The sequence below is a fragment of the Dipodomys merriami genome, unplaced genomic scaffold (genome assembly GCF_024711535.1).
Source record: "Dipodomys merriami isolate MVZ:Mamm:240054 unplaced genomic scaffold, mDipMer1.0.p SCAF_3, whole genome shotgun sequence".
Taxonomy (NCBI): Eukaryota; Metazoa; Chordata; class Mammalia; order Rodentia; family Heteromyidae; genus Dipodomys; species Dipodomys merriami.
The window spans coordinates 109,352,593-109,369,062 of NW_027204492.1; the positions used below are offsets into that span (position 1 = coordinate 109,352,593).

Consider the following 16,470-nt stretch of genomic DNA (forward strand, 5'->3'; position numbering starts at 1 on the left):
AATGAGGTAGTATATAGTTGGCTACATCAGCTACATCTTTCCATTAGCTAATGCACTAGTAGTATATCAATGAAAATGAAAATAATTTGATGCACCCATATTCACACTTGACTCCTATTTGTATTTGAATCAAAACCATGAAATAAAGCCAAAAGATTAAGATGGGAGAGTGTGTGGGGGTGGATAAGCTCAAGATTTTTTTTATACTTTTATTAACGTACATTATCATCATATAGGAGGAGTTTCATTGTGATATTTCCATACATGTGTGTAATGTATCCCAGTTAAACTCACCTCCTTTGTCACTTTCTCTTCCACTCCTCCCTTCTTGAGAGAATTTCAACAGGCATTATTGTTCTTTTCATACATGTAAGTAAACTACTCAAGCATATTCATCCTCATTCATTCTTCTGGGTTTTTTTTATTTGTGCAAAGGGGTTTCATCATGGTATTTTAGATGTGCATATATATATATATATATATATATATATATATATAGTGTGTGTGTGTGTGTGTGTGTGTGTGTGTGTGTGTGCACTCACTAGGGCTTGAATTCAGGGGCTGGGTGCTGTCCTTTATCTTTATCACTCAAGGCTGATACTTTACCACTTGAGCCACAGCTCTAACCTGTGTGTGTGTGTGTGTGTGTGTGTGTGTGTGCGTGCGTGCGCGTGCGCGCGCGCACGCTGGTCCTAAGGCTCAAACTCATGGCCTGGGCGCTGTCCCTGAGCTATTTTGCTCAGGGCTAACACTCTATTACTTGAGCCACAGCTCCTTGTTGGGCAGTTTTGGTGCTTAATTGGAGATAAGAGTTTCACAGGCTTTCTTGCCTGGGCTAGTTTTGAAACAAGTGGTTTTGATCCTCAGTAACAAGGCAAGTACTCTACTACTGACCCACCTTCCCAGCCCCTGTTCCTCTTCTTAAAGTTAGATCAGTACTCCTGTATGATGTTCTTTTGTGCATTACACTTACAGATAATATTTAAAAACATATATTTGTATATTTATATGTGTGAAAAGAAATTAGTAAATTGTAGCACTCTTAAAGATTATTAGTGCCAGGCGTCAGTGGCTCATGCCTGTAATCCTCGATACTCAGGAGGCTGAGATCTGAGGATCACGGTTCAAAGCCAGCCCAGGCAAGAAAGTCCATGAGACTTATCTCCAATTGACCACCAGAAAACCGGAAGTGGTGCTGTGGCTCAAGTGGTAGAGCACTGACCTTGAGCTGAAGAGCTCAGGGACAGAGCCCAGGCCCAGAGTTCAAGCCCCACAACCAACAAAAAAAAAAGAATATTAGTAATGCCAATTTTGAAAGGTTTTAGTTTAATAGGTTTCACGTAAGATACCATACTGTTAATTTTATGATTTGATAGAAATGGGAGTTTTATCATGTGTCACAAAAATGAGTTTCCCCAAATGGACTTTTGTTTTGAATTTCTAAGCTATAATTTTGGAAAATGTCATGCTCTCACTGTGGCTTGGCTGCATATGTTATTGGATGCCTGAGCAGAGCTTGCAGGATGACTTGTATAATGGAGAGCCTTGCTGCAGTCCTCCTTATCCAAAGACCCAAGAGCAAATAATGAACAACTATATGCATCTTTTCAGTTTGATCAAGTATCATAGTCAACAAGTCTTTCTCTTTGATTATAATTATTTATTGATGAATGAAGTGCAGATTTGATTATATATGAATGTATAAAACAAAAGTAGCTGACATCCTCAGTAGAATTGTGTTTTCAACTATTAATGTACACTAGAATTTTATTTTCTAGAAAACATTAAATAATCATGGAATACAGAGAGAAATGTACTTGTTTATTTAGACAGTTTATCCACTTTTTTTGAAAGACTAGCCAAGACTGGCTAACTTTTTGCATTGGTTTGCTTAGCTCTGGTCAAATGTTGATATTTGTTTTTCCAGTTATTAGTATGGTTGAAAACAAACTTATCACCTAGTGACTTAGAGTTCGAGTTGTATCTAGAACTGCAGTAGATAGATGCTCGAATGTTCGCTGCATAGACAGTACTTCTGTTTACAAAGACTTTTTTCTAGTGACTCACTCTGTCAGAAACCTCATTTTTGAAAGTAGAAAGTACATATGAGTCATAATTAGATATGTTTCAGAATATGAGTTAGGGAATCACAATATGAAATTTTCAACTAAGCTTGTTATACAAAACATGAACTGTTGTGCACATCTGTAAGTCTTGAGGTAGATGAAGGAAGGTATTGCTTTATTGTTGGTAGGTCAGCCAAGACAGATCCTAGGCTAGATAGGAAGTGCAATGAAGGAGGAGAGAAGAAGGGGAAGAAGATGGAAAGGAGGAGTCTATTGCTATTTTCAATAGCAGAATAAGCTAGAGCTGATGCTTTTATTTCTTGAGATGCTGATACAAGACACCTAGTATAAGAAAGGGGACTGAACATGTCAACTACATTTGTCTCAGTCTTTTCTGGCCATTGTAAGGAGATACAAATAAGACCTCCCTGAAAGAGGAAAAAGATCTCCCTACCACCATCAGGTCTTTCTCCATTCTAAGAGGAGATTAAGTGGTGATGGACCTCAGGACATCAGAGTCTTGACACAAAGGAAATGGATGCTTCAAGGTAGAGAACAATGGGAAAACCCATAACTAGGATTAAAGGAAGGAAGCTTAATCACAAATTCACTTTTGATGGGCACTGTTCAGCTAGAGAGGAAATAATAGGTGGAGAATTTTTTTATATCAAACACTTTCCCATCCATTAATATTGATCATTACAGGTGAAGATTACAGGTGTGTACTATCATACCTAGATTTTTTTTTGTTCAGATATTGCCTTGCTAACTTTTTGCCAGGACTGATCTTGAAGATTTATCTTCCTAATTTCCAGCCCCTGAGTAGCTGAGATTATAGGCATGAGTCCTTGTGCCTGGCTATATGTCTGTATTTTGACTGTGATCTGTCACATAAGGAATTTTCTGCTTGTTGATACCATGTTGGCATTCAAAAATTGTTCAAAATTTTTTTCTGATTAGAGATACTCAACCTGTATTAGCTGATAGGAGAGGACAGGTGACTCAGTTTTCTTTTTTTCAGTTTTAATTAAAAAATTTTTTATTATAAAAGTGATGAACAGAAGGGTTGCAGTTATATAAGTCAGGTAATGAGTACATTTCTTTTTGGACAATATCACCCCTTCCCTAAGCAACTCAGTTTTGACTGCCAAAGGGTTATTGTCTCGGAGGTAGATTGAATAGGTGGTTGGACTGGCAAGGTCCATTGAAAGACTTTTGTTAAAAAGGTAATGAGAGCTGGGCATTGGTGGTTCACACCTATAATCCTGCCTACTCAGGAGGCTGAGATCTGAGGATTGCAGTTCAAAGCCAGCCTAGACAGGAAAGTCTGAGAGACTCCGATCTCCAACAAATTATTCAGAAAAAGCCAGAAGTGGCGCTGTGACTCAAGTGGTAATATACTAACCTTGAGTGAAAGAGCTCAGGGACAGAGCCCAGACCTTGAATTCAAGTCCCACAACTGACTAAAACAAAAAAAAGGTAATGAGATACTGAATTAGAGGAGTAGTTGTCTCCATAACCATAGCTAAATGCATTCTTAGGAAGATAGAAACAAATAATTGAGGAAATACTTTATTAATTATAGGATGTTATATAAAATGTTAGTTACTATTTGGAAGGAAACAAAGGAAAACTTTAGATGGGCACAGTAGTATGCACCTGTAGTCCCAGTTCCTAAGGAGGCTGTGATAGAAATGTCATGTAAGTGCAGAAGGTCTATATCATGAGATTGTATTTCAAAAAAAAAACGAAAGAAAGGAAATGTTTGTACGTCTCATGTGGCTTTTTGTTGCATAAGATTCCCCAAGGTAGGAGAATCTGATGTGTGTGTGTGTGTGTGTGTGTGTGTGTGTGTGTGTGTGTGTGTGTGTGTGTGTGTGTGTGTGTGTGTGTGTGTGTGTGTGTGTGTGTGTGTGTGTGTGTGTGTGTGTGTGTGTGTACTCACTAGGGCTTGAATTCAGGGGCTGGGTGCTGTCCTTTATCTTTATTACTCAAGGCTGATACTTTACCACTTGAGCCACAGCTCTAACCAGTTTTTTGCTGGTTAATTGGAGATAAGAGTCTTTTGGACTTTCCTACCTGGGCTGGCTCAGATCTCAGCCACTTGAGTAGCTAGCATTACAGGCATGAGCCACTGGCGCCCTGCTGATTTATTGTTTTTTGTTTTCCTTTAAATTTTTTTCCCCTGTCCTGGGGCTTGAACTCAGGGCCTCTTAAACTCTGAGCCTTAGATATGCTCAAGGCTAGTGTTCTACCACGTGAGTCATAGGGCCACCTCCAGTTTTTGAATGGTTTTCACAGGGAGTTTTCTGCCCTGGCTGGCTTTGAACCACGATCCTCAGATCTCAGCCTTCTGAGTAGCTAGGATTGTAAGTGTGAACCACTGGCACCCATCTTTTTTTTTTTTTTTGCCAGTCCTGGGGGTGGAACTCAGGGCCGAGGTACTGTCTCTGAGCTTCTTTTGCTCAAGGCTAGCCCTCTACCACTTGAGCCACAGCACTACTTCTGGCCTTTTCTGTTTATGTGGTACTGAGGAATTGAGCCTGGGGCTTCACATATTCTAGGCAAGCACTCTACCACTAAGCAACATTCCTAGCCCCACATTTGTTCTTTTTTCTTTCCTTTTTTTGGTTCCAGTTCTGTGGCTCAAGGCTTGAACTCAGGTCCTCTTGCTGTTGCTTAGCTTTTACTCTTAAGGATGACACTACCACTTTGGCCACAACTCCATTTTGCTGGTCAATTGAATAGAGTCCAGATTTGTGTACCCAGGCTGGCTTTGAACCATGAGTCTTAGATCTCAGCCTCCTGAGTAGCTAGGATTACAGATGTGAGCCACCATGGCCTAATGTCACTTTTTATGTTTTCTTAGTTATGTCCTACACTCAGAGAGAGCATCAGCGAAAGTGTCCTCAGAGAAGAGAACAGGAAAAATGAGAGAGAATGATACCAGTACTAGAAATAGTATTACAATTCAGGTTTGGGGCTATATATATATATATATTTTGGTCCGGTTGTGGGGCCTGAACTCTGGGCCTGAGCACTGTCCCTCAGCTCTTTAGCTCAAGGCTAGTGCCCTACCACTTGAGCCACAGCGCCACTTCCGGCTTTTTTTTTCTTTTTGCTTATGTGGTGCTGAGGAATCGAACCCAGGCCCTCAGGCATGCAAGGCAAGCGCTCTACCACTGAGCCAACTTCCCAGCCCTGGGGCTATATTTTAATTTTAAAAACTGTCCAAAATGTATTTCAAATAAGAACATTTGGTCTTTTCAATTTAACTATTTATTTTGGGGGTTTTCCTAAAATTATTAACTTGTTATTCCATCGTAGGAAATGATGACAAGGAAAGTATAAACAGGGGCTTTGATTTACAAATGTAAATGCTTACAACGATTGTTCACTTTCAGGTTTAAAGAGGGTTTCTCTTATGGCAAAAATGCCTTTTAAGGTGGTTTTTTTTTTTTTGACAATACAGGGTTTTGAATGCAAAGCCTTGCACTCACCATGCTTGGTTGACTGTTGCTTAACCACTTTAGCCATGCCTCCAACCCTGTTTTTTGCTGGTTGTTTTGGGGTGGTGTCTCAAGGATTTTTTTCCCCTACTTGCTTCAAACCATAGTCTTTTGGATCTTGGCCTCCTCAGTAGCTAGGATTACGTAATGAATAACTAGTGCCCAATATTACCTTTAAGATTTTTAACTTTTTTTGGTTTTTTGGTCAGTCATAGGGCCTGAACTCTGGGCTTGGGCGCTGTCCCTCAGCTCTTTAGCTCAAGGCTAGCACTCTACCACTTGAGCCACAGCGCCACTTCCAGCTTTTTCTGCTTATGTGGTACTGAGGAATCGAACCCAGGGCCTCATGTATGCAAGGCAAGTACTTTACCACTGAGCCACCTTCCCAGCCTCTTAACTAAAATTTTTATAGTGAGAAAACAGCAGGATAAGTTTTAACTTATGATAAGTATAAACATTAAAATTTCAGAAATTAAATCTAACTTCAAAGTAAACTACAGCATCCTATGGATTGAGGTTTGGGCATGGAGTTAGGACAAGAGTTATGCCAATAATTGTGTGTGTGTGTGTGTGTGTGTGTGTGTGTGTGTGTGTGTGTGTGTGTGTGTGTGTGTGTGTGTGTGTGTGTGTGTGTGTGTGTGTGTGTGTGTTCGTGCATTCATCTACATGTGTCAGTACTGGGGCTAGAACTCAGGACAAGGGCACTCCTCTTAGCTATTTTGTTCAAGGCTGGTGCTCTTACCACCACTACAGCTCCACTTCCAGTTTTTTTTGCTGGTTAATTGGAGATAAAGAATCTCACAGATTTGTCTGCCTGGGCTGAGTTTGATTCAGAATCCTCAGATCTTAGCCTCCTGAATGGCTAGGATTACAGGTATGATCCCCTGGTGCCCAGCTACAAGTAAGTTTTAATAATTGTTTGAGTGAAAACTTGGGACCCTTTATTAAGTGATTTCTCCCCGTGGAGAAATTTTTTTTGCCAATCCTGGGGCTTAAACTCAGGGTCTAGGCTCTGTCTTTGAGCCTCTCTTGCTTAAGGCTAGCACTCTACCACTTGAGCCACAGTGCCACTTCTGGCTTTTTCTGTTTATGTGATACTGAGGAATCAAACCCAAGGCTTCATGTCTGCTAGGCAAGCACTCTACCACTAAGCCACATTTCCAGCGCCAAAATTTTTTTTTTATAGTTCCATTTAGATATGTTGTCTGGTGCAGTGCCTCAAGCTTGTACCCCTAACTACTTGGGAGAAGGATAGGAGTGGATATTGTGCTTTGATTCCAGTCCACGCCTAAAAGTTCATAAGAGATTCCATTTCCATAAATGGCCAGGTGTAATGGCATGTGCTTATCATCCTTACTATGGGAGAAAAATAAAGCAAGAACCTATCTTGAAAATGACCAGTACAAAAAGGGATTAGAAGTGTTGCTGTAGGGTAGAGCGCTTGCCTGTAAGCATGAGAACCCAATATTGCCAAAAAATTACTATTGTCCTATAAATTGTTCTAAAATTAGCTTTCTTTTTTCCCCCTATAGAGCAAGCTTTTTGTAACATCCAGCCCCTTTGAAAACTGAGTACTTGTCCTGGTATATTGGCTAAATTCCTTCTCCCTCCCTTGCATCATTAGAAGGAATCAAAAACCTTTTCTCTTAAAAGGACAAAATAAAATGAGAGAACAGTAATTGTAATTCTTGTTAGTAGTGGTTGGTATGGGCTGTTCTTGCTTTTTATCAGTAAATGTCTCTTAAGCTAGTTGTCAGATACACAGTGGGAAGCTTGGAGCAAATAAGGAGGAAAGAAGAGAAATGGTCCTTCTAAATAAAGTCCTAATGAATCTAGGAACAAAATGCAAAATGCATAATCATTTTGCATGTTTCTGCTTTGGCAGGGAGAACAAGGAGTACACAAAGTCAGATGGAAGCCTTTCCTCTGATAAGTTATAAAACGGCACTTAAAGCCAGACTTTAATGGTTCATGCTTCTAATCCTAGATAATTCAGGAGGATGAGATCTGAGGATCATGGTTTGAAGCCAGCCAGGGCAGACAAATCCATTATCTCTAACCACCAAAAAGCTGAAAGTGGAGCTGTTGTTCAAGTGGTAAAGTACCAGCCTTGAGTGAACAAGCTCAGGAACATTGCCTAGTCCCTGAATTCAAGTCCCAGTACTAGCACAAAAGAAGACACAATCATTTTGTTAGGAGTTACATTTTAATTTTTTTTTTCTGTCGTGGGGCTTGAACTCTGGGCCTGGGCACGGTCCCTAAGCTTCAGCTCCAGGCGAGCATGCTACCACTTGAGCGACAGTGCCACTTCTGGTATTCTAGTGGTTTATTGGAGATAAGAGTCTCATGGACTTTCTTGCCCAGGCTGGCTTTGAACCACAATCCTCAGATCTTAGCCTTCTGAGTAGCTAGGATTACAGGCATGAGCCACCAGCACCCAGCTGGCACATTTTAATTTTTATTAATCTTTATTTTTCTTTAATTTTTAAATTGTTATCACAAGGTGATTTACAGAGTGGTTATAGTTTCATAAGTTAGGTAGTGGACTGGGAAGTGGCTCAGTGGTAGAGCGTTTGTCTTACATGCATGAGGCCCTGGGTTCGATTCCTTAGCACCACATATGCAGAAAAAAAAGCCGGAAGTGGCGCTGTGGCTCAAGTGGTAGAGTGCTAGCCTTGAGGTGAAAAGCTGAGGGACAGCGCCCAGGCCCAGAGTTCAGGCCCCACGACCGGACCCAAAAATAACCAAAACAAAACCATAAGTCAGGTAGTGAGTTTATTTCTTTTTGGACAACATCCACCTTCCTTCTCTCTCCCAGTTTTTCCTTCCTGTCCCCACCTACAAGTTGTGTCAATATAGTGTATTTAATTTTTAATGTATTTATTTTAATTTGCATATTTTAATTATACAAAGGAGTTTTGCCTTGTTCTGGAGGTCTGAATTAATTTTTTAAAGAATAACTGTAAGCCCACCAGTACCTTGGAACAGTTTTATATTTATGAGTAACTGTACATGAATGCACTTGTTCCCTAAAACATAGATATCCAATTGCTTTTTGTTGCACAGTAGCATAACACTTACTCCGATGCTGCTGCTCTTATTGAAAACATATATTGGGGCTTTCTTTTCAGTTTGTCTTCAGATCCTGGAATGTACTCGAGTACTCCAGTAATTTTTAAATCTCATGTCTTTCGACAATAAGCTTGATTTTGGGAGAGGAAAGCCAAAAGGAATTTAGAGTCAAATACAGAAAAGTAAGATGGATGCAAGGTGATTAGTATCATTTTGGATCCAAATGAGATATAAGTATAAAATAATGAGACATTTCCTTCTGTAGTGCATAAACTTCCACCAAGTGAAGAATTTCAGAGTCGTTTTAGGACAATAGCAGTATTCTTAGAATAGGGTATAGTTTTCCATTGTGAAATTTGAGAGACTGATATTCATTTGAATATTCAATCTTCGTTATATAAAAAAAGACAATGAAGACATCTGTGTGTCAGTCTTTTGCACCTTTCCCATAAGGCTACTATAAGGTAATAATTGTTTAGCGCCTATGTTTGGTGTTTGCTAAATCATCAGTAATTGTTAACTGTATATCATAATCCTTCCTTTATAGTTCTTACCAAAAGTAATAAAGACTCAGATGGCATTAAAGTGGTAAAATAGCTGAAATGAAGATGCAACATTTCTTTTTTTTCCTCTAAGGGTACATTCAGGGTGAACACTGTAATTGATGTTAATGATCATGTTTTTGCAAACGACTAAGACTGTTTTCTAAGTTTAGTGGGACTTTATAATCAAATTAACTTCTTTACAGTGTTCAGTTTCAACCTATTCTTCTAAGCTTCTTATTACTGATAGAGGCATAAAGATTTTGATCATCAGAACAGTTTTTATGTTTGATATCAGTTTTTTTTTTTTTTTTGGTTGTTGTGGGACTTGAACTCTGGGCCTGGGTGATGTCCCTGAGCTCTTCAGCTTAAGATGAGTGCTTTGCCATTTGAGCCACAGCACCACTTCCGGTTTTCTGGTGGTTAATTGGAGATAAGAGCCTCACAGACATTCCTGCCCGGGCTGGCTTTGAACAATGATCCTCAGATCTCAGCCTCCTGAGTAGCTAGGATTACAGGCCTGTGCCACTGGTGCTTGGATTTGATATCAGTTTTTAAAGTTGGTAGTATTTCGGCATAGTAAAATCTTGTTAGATTTAAAAAAATGTTTTTGCCAGTAGAAGAAAAATTTCTAATTGTTATTATTGCATATTAAATGTCTTTAATGCCTTGTATTTTTAGAGCTAAAAATGCTTAAGCCAGGAGACTGTGGCTCATGCCTTATAATCTTAGCTGTACTAGAGGCTGAGGTCTGACTATTGTGATTCAGAGAGATCCTGGGAAGAAAATTTCATTAGACTCCTATCTCCAATTAACCATCAAGAAGCCAGAAATGGGGCTCTGGCTCAAGTAGCAGAGCTGTAGCTTTGTGCAAAAAAAGCAGAGGAACGGTACATGCCCAGGCCAAGCTCAAGCCCCAGGACCAGCACAAAAATATTCACTTTGAATTTTGAGGCTTTAATTATTTAAATGTCAAATATTTTCTAACCTCTGATTTAAAAAGAACTCTACACTATGTATCTGTAGCTATTTTTCCTACTTGTTACTTGCATGTTTTATAGCATATAACTTAGTACCTAATTAAAAAAGGTGTATTTTATTTAATTATCTTAATTTTTAATAAATTTTTCCATAGACAAATAGTTTTAAAACATTTTAAATTATTCTAGGATTGCTTCTAGCCTTTCTACAGAGAGACAGATGTCATATGATTTGGTTGCCGTTGGTAGAAAAAATGAGGACTTTCATCCAGTTTTTGAACATCTTGACTCATCTCAGAATACTGAAAACAAAGCTACAGAAGAATTTGCTCAGGAAATCATAGCAATAATCCATCAAGTTAAAGGTTGGTATATTTTACACATCTGTTAGGGATAACAGAAAAATAATGTAATGGCTTTTTTTGGCAGTACTGAAGCTTAAACTGAAGGCTTTACATTTGCTAGTCTCTTTACCTCGAGTCATGCCCCTAGCCTTTTTTGTCACAGTTAATTTTCAGATGGAATCTTATTCTTTTGGCCTGGGGCCAGCTCTAGACTGTGATCCTTCTACCTCTATCTCCCATCTAGCTGAGATTATAGGCATGAGCCACTGTGTCCAGCCTACCTACTGACTTTTCATGATAGATATATCGTAGGTAAATAACTATGATACAGTTGACTAGTTACTAACATTTCATTGCAAACAGATAATGAATTAGGGAGTCTTTTTTTAAGAAATCAAAAGCCTCATTCTTTATATTCTCAGTAACTTTCTACTGAAAATTCAGCTGCTATTAGGTTAGAAATCATAAGCTAGGAGAACTTGCTGCAAAAGAGAGTGAGAACAGTGAGAAGCATTAACCTAGAGCCTAACAAGGAGGAAGAAGAAAGATAGGAAACCCAAGTAATTTGGAAATGTAGGTTATTTTGTGATATTCTTTAAAAAATGTTTATTGTTATTTTAAAGGTGATGTACAGAGGGGTTACAGTGACATAGGTCAGGTAAAGTGTACATTTCTTTTTGGACAATGTCACCACTTCCCTCAGTCTCTCCTAGTTTTTCCCTCCCATCCCTTTTGTAATATTTTTTTTCTCGATCGTGGGGCTTGAACTCTGGGCCTGGGTGCTGTCCTTGAGCTCTTCAGGTCAAGGCTAACAACTCTACCACTTGAGCTATAGTACCACTTCCAGTTTTCTGGTGGTTTATTAGAGATAAGAGTCTCATGGACTTCCCTGCCCTGGTTGGCTTTGAACTGCAATCCTCGGCTCTCAGCCTCCTGAGTAGCTAGGATTACAGGTGTGAGCCATGGGTACCTGGCTCTTCTGTGATATTCTTAAAGTTCCTTAGGGCATTCCTTGGGACAGTGTGCCACAAGGAGGTTGCTAAGTAAGTGCTCAATGAAAGATTTCAGTTTCCTTGGCATACTTTATGATATAGAGAATTACATAATAAATGCTTAAAATTGGTTTTGCTCTTGGCAAGTTTTCATTAATTGGAAAATTCAGTGATGTAGAACAACTTTCCCCAGTAACAGCAAAAATAAGGTAATTATGGATATTAGAGGTTGTATATCTTGAAGAATTTCAAATTTTTATTTTATTCTTTCTTGTGCTGGTAAAAATGCTTTTCTACAATCCTGATGGCTGAAGTATATCCTCCTTGCCATCCTATTATAAGCTTGTAACAGCTAATTTGAAAATTTCTTCATGAAGGCAGAGATAGTCATAGTTTGAGAGGAGCCCAAACAAAAAATTGACAAGACCCTATATCAGAGAGAAAGCTAGAATAGACAAGATGGCCTACATCTGTAATTCCAGTAATTCAGGAAGTGAAAATTTGGAGGATGGTGATTTGAGGGGGAAAAAAGTATAGTAAGAACTAGGTGTTTGGTGGCTTATGCCTGTGATCCTAGCTGCTCAGGAGGCTGAGATCTGAGGATCAGAGTTTGGAGCCTGCCTGAACAGGAAGGTCCATGAAACTCTTATTTCCAATTAACCATCAAAATAATGCTGAAGCCGGGTGCCAGTGGCTCATGTCTGTAATCCTAGCTACTCAGGAGACTGAAATCCGAAGATCACGGTTTGAAGCCAGCCTGGGCAGGAAAGTCCTCAGAAAAAGACAGAAGTGTTGCTGTGGCTCAAGTGGTAGAGCTCTAGCCTTGAGCACAGGGAAGCTCAGGAACAGAGCCCAGGCACTGAGTTCAAGCCCAGGACTGGCAGCAATAATAATAATAATTAATAATAATAATAATATAATTCTGGAAGTGGAGCTGTGGCTTAGGTGGTTGAGAGCCAGCCTTGAGCTAAATAGCCAAGCTAAATAGCAGGGCCCAGGCCCTGAGTTTAAGACCCAGTACTGGTGCCAAAAAAAAAAAGCATAGTGAGCCTCTATCTCAGTCAATAAGCTGAGTGCGGTGATTCATGGGGAGAGGAGCATGGCTCACATGGATGAGTGCCTGCCTCCTAAGTGTGAGGCTCTAAGTTCAAACTTTGACACTACCAAGAAAAAATGTCCTCATGAACTCCAGTTAATGTTAAATTTAAACGGCATTGGAATAACTTCTATGATATGTAAACATAACATGTAGTATTTATTTAGAATGTGTGGTGCCTCAGGGTAATTTTTCAACTCTTGTAGGGTTTAGAAAAACACATGAACACTACAAATTAGTTTACAGAGTAAATTTAGTCCCATTTATTTTCAAGAGAAAATGAATTGGATGTCTTTTTTTATTGTCACTTCATGTGCTTATGTTCAGTCTTTTGAGTGGAATCAGTTTTACATTGAGATAAAACTATTTGTTTCATTTTTCAGCAAATTATTTTCCAATGCCTGAAATTACTCTACATGAGCGTTTCTCAAAAATTCGAAACATACATGAAGCAGACGTAAATGAAATTAAATTGAATTCAGATCCAGAAATTCACAGGTAATAATTGATTGGTATGTTCCCACTTAGCTCATGGAAATAAGCCTTACAACAGATTTGGAAAGGTGCTGCTTCTGAGCTTGCTCACCTTGGCTTGCTGTATACTCTAGGAATGAATTTTCTACATAACAAATGGACCAACCCAAACAACATCTGGGCCAATGCATTTCAATGAAATAGATTCCATTAAAGCCATTGATTAACATTGCTTAAATGTGTATGACTTTAAAATATCTTCCCAACTTAGGTTCTGTGTCTATAGTAGTTGGCTTTTGAAGTTATCACTGGAAGAATGAAAGGCAATTGTTAAGCCATTGAAAACATGAGCTGCTTCATGTAGTCACAAATGACTGTTCTCAGATCAGCAGGATGAAAACATATCTTTTGCTTGCACTTGTCTAGCAGGTGGTGTACCCTGTCTTGTGAGTTGAGTTGGATCAATGTTAGAAGGTAATATATCAGCAGAACAAAGTTTGAAGTTACACAGAATGGTGATTTGAGAACCACTAAAACTTCCTTGTAATATGGTTCACAGAATATATATGTCCTGAGAAACTCCATATAGTCGAAGAAACACAACATCATACCTGCTTTATTTCAGATTCTTTTCTGTGGTAGATGTTAGTATATAATTATTTCATTATAATATGCCTTTATTATTTTAGGAGAATAGATATGTCTTTGGCTGATCTTCAAAGTAAGCAAATTATGGTATATGAACCAGATAAGGTAAGTGACTGTGATTTTTGATGAAAGAATCTTCTTGTTGATCTTCTTGTTGGTATACTTTAACAAGAGGAGTTTAAACGCATGAAGGTTTGAGACCTAGGAACTTGAAATTTGAAAAAGGCTTTAAATGATTTTGATTATTGGTCAAGTGACAAAAGGCAAAATGTTACTGAAGAAGGACAGTCCCTAAGGATAACAACTTTATAAATTGAATACAAAAATGCAGCATTTGATACTCCAAAACTCCCCAAAGTAAGTTTGTGGAAGTAGGTTCCATCCTTATTTTTCCAATGTAGACGTGTGGAATGTATTTTTAAATTATATGTGAAATGAATGCAAAGGAACTAAGTTTCCTTTGATACTGTCCTCTATTTACCGTGGAATGTATGAAAGATTCTTTGGAATATATATTAGCAAAATTATGGAAAATACTATATTTCCTTATTATCTTGTTCTTTATATTAACCTCCTCACTACCATTTCTTTACTCTTTAGAAAGACTATCTTGACTAGCCAGGGAAGAAGAAATTTTTTTTAAGTATGTCAAGTTCAAAAAGAATTGCTAAAGTATTCATTAAGAATAAAGTATATGAGAGTAATACAACTGGTAAATATTTTTTTTGTTGGTCATGGGGCTTGAACTCTGGACCTTGGTGCTGTCCCTGCACTCTTCAGATCAAGGCTAGCGCTCTACTACTTGAGCCATAGTGCCACTTCCAATTTTCTGATGGTTAATTGGAGATAAGAATCTCATGGACTTTTCTGCACAGGCTGGCTTTGGACCATGATCCTCAGATCTCAGCCTCCTGAGCAGCTAGGATTATAGCTATGAGCTACTGGCACCCAGCCTGATAAATATTTTTTACTTATAAAATAATTATCTTTATACTTGTAGAAATAGGTTAGTTTATTTAACGGTATTTTCAGAAACTTTCTAAATATCAAAGTATGTATCTTAAGGAAATTTGAGGACTTTAAATTTCATCTATAATTTATCTAAAACAAAATAGTATTTATCTTTGCAATCTTATATATTGCATTTTAACATAGTCACTATTGTAGTATAAGCACTTTTGTATGCTTTTTTATTAGCATATATTGGCTATACAGGCAGTTATCACTCCCCCTTACTCTCTTCTCCTTTCAAATACTATTTCAGGAGGTTCCATTGTTCTATTTTCATATACTTCCCCCCTTAATCCATCATAGTATTTATTCCTTTTATGTAAAAGCGCTGGATTCCCCATGACCTTTTATGATTGAGAATTTTTAAGTTTCAATTAACTTCTTTTCTTTTCTTTTCTCTTCTTTTTTGGGTCAAGAGCAGGACTTGGTACCTGATGATTTCACTCATTAGCACATTCTACCAACTGAGCCATGCCTCCAACCCCTAACTTTTTTTTCAAAAAGTGTTTTTCATGTTGACTTCTACATAGTATTTATTGATTTCAGTGGTTTCACATTTGCCATAATTTAATCAGCCTTTCCTTCCCCTTTAAATTATTTTTACATTTAATTTGCCTCCATTTTCATAATTTTATTTATTTCTTTATTTATTTGGTCATGGGGCTTGAACTCTGGACTTGGGCCCGGTCCCTGAGCTCTTCAGCTCAAGACTAGTGAGCCACCACTTTGAGCCACAGTGCCACTTCTAAGTTTTGTGATTTCAGATGTAAGATTTTAAATATTTTCATGTAGGCAGCCTTGTCTTTGGGATAGAATCCAAAAAGTAGCGTTTACTAGTTTAGTGTTAGGAGTTTTTCTGATTATTGTCAATTGTCTCAAAATATTTATATCAGTTTACACGGCAGTTAGAATGAGTACAAGATAACTTATTTAGGACTCCCCCCCCCCCCATTTCCTGGAGTTCATTTTGATAAATCTTTTTTTTTTTTTATGGTCAGATGCACATAGGCATTGTGCCTTTGTGTTCCTCTCCTAAGAGTATTTTAGGATTTTAAATTAAGGTTCTTGTTAGATATGGTCTTTGTGCAACTAACAGTAATGTGACTGGTTTGTCTTCTATCAAAATTCCTCAGACTCTGGTCAAGATAATAGACCCAAATGACCTACGACATGACATTGAAAGAAGGAGAAAAGAACGGTTACAGAATGAAAATGGACACATTTTTCACATAGCTAGTGCTGCAGAGAGGTAATCAGTAGATGAAAAACAACCTGATATCAGGGTGCTTTTGGTTTCAGCATTTTCTTCAGTTTTTTGGTATGATCATTTTAGTGTAGGGATTTGATCCTTTGAATTCCTTTTATATGTTTAAGTAAAATGTGTCATAGTTATTCAGTGATTATTATATGCAGCTTGATTTTAACAACAAAAATTACGGGGTAGTTGAATATTAGTTTTTATAATTCTAGAGAGGAGTGTAACAGCTTGTTGAATATTGGTAGAAAAGAGAACCAGTGAGTTTATGGACTGTTAACTCTAGCTGATTAGAACTCATCTATTCTGTCCTTTAGATTCTGGGTTTGTCTTAATAGTATAACATTTGCTGAAGTACATTTTTGGATTCTTCACTAGTTCTGCCCATGAAATAAGTAGGCATCATACAGAATTCAGAGGAGACCTACCTAAGTTTGAATATCACCACTGTCCATTTAAAAGCTGTTTGAAACTGGAGTGT

At 38.1% G+C, this 16,470-nt stretch overlaps 1 protein-coding gene across 5 annotated transcripts in view; it reads left to right on the forward strand.

Annotated features, from left to right (window-relative positions):
• Bclaf3 (BCLAF1 and THRAP3 family member 3) overlaps positions 1–16,470 on the forward strand; it is a 59,858-nt gene that overhangs the window by 22,704 nt on the left and 20,684 nt on the right. For 4 of the 5 annotated variants that reach the window (XM_070040772.1, XM_070040771.1, XM_070040769.1 and 1 more), the window contains exons 5-8: positions 10,359–10,534; positions 12,985–13,099; positions 13,765–13,828; positions 15,868–15,983. In XM_070040772.1, coding sequence (XP_069896873.1) covers positions 10,359–10,534; positions 12,985–13,099; positions 13,765–13,828; positions 15,868–15,983 — 471 coding nt within the window. The remainder of the gene's footprint in view (positions 1–10,358; positions 10,535–12,984; positions 13,100–13,764; positions 13,829–15,867; positions 15,984–16,470) is intronic. The other variant, XM_070040773.1, reaches the window with a different exon arrangement.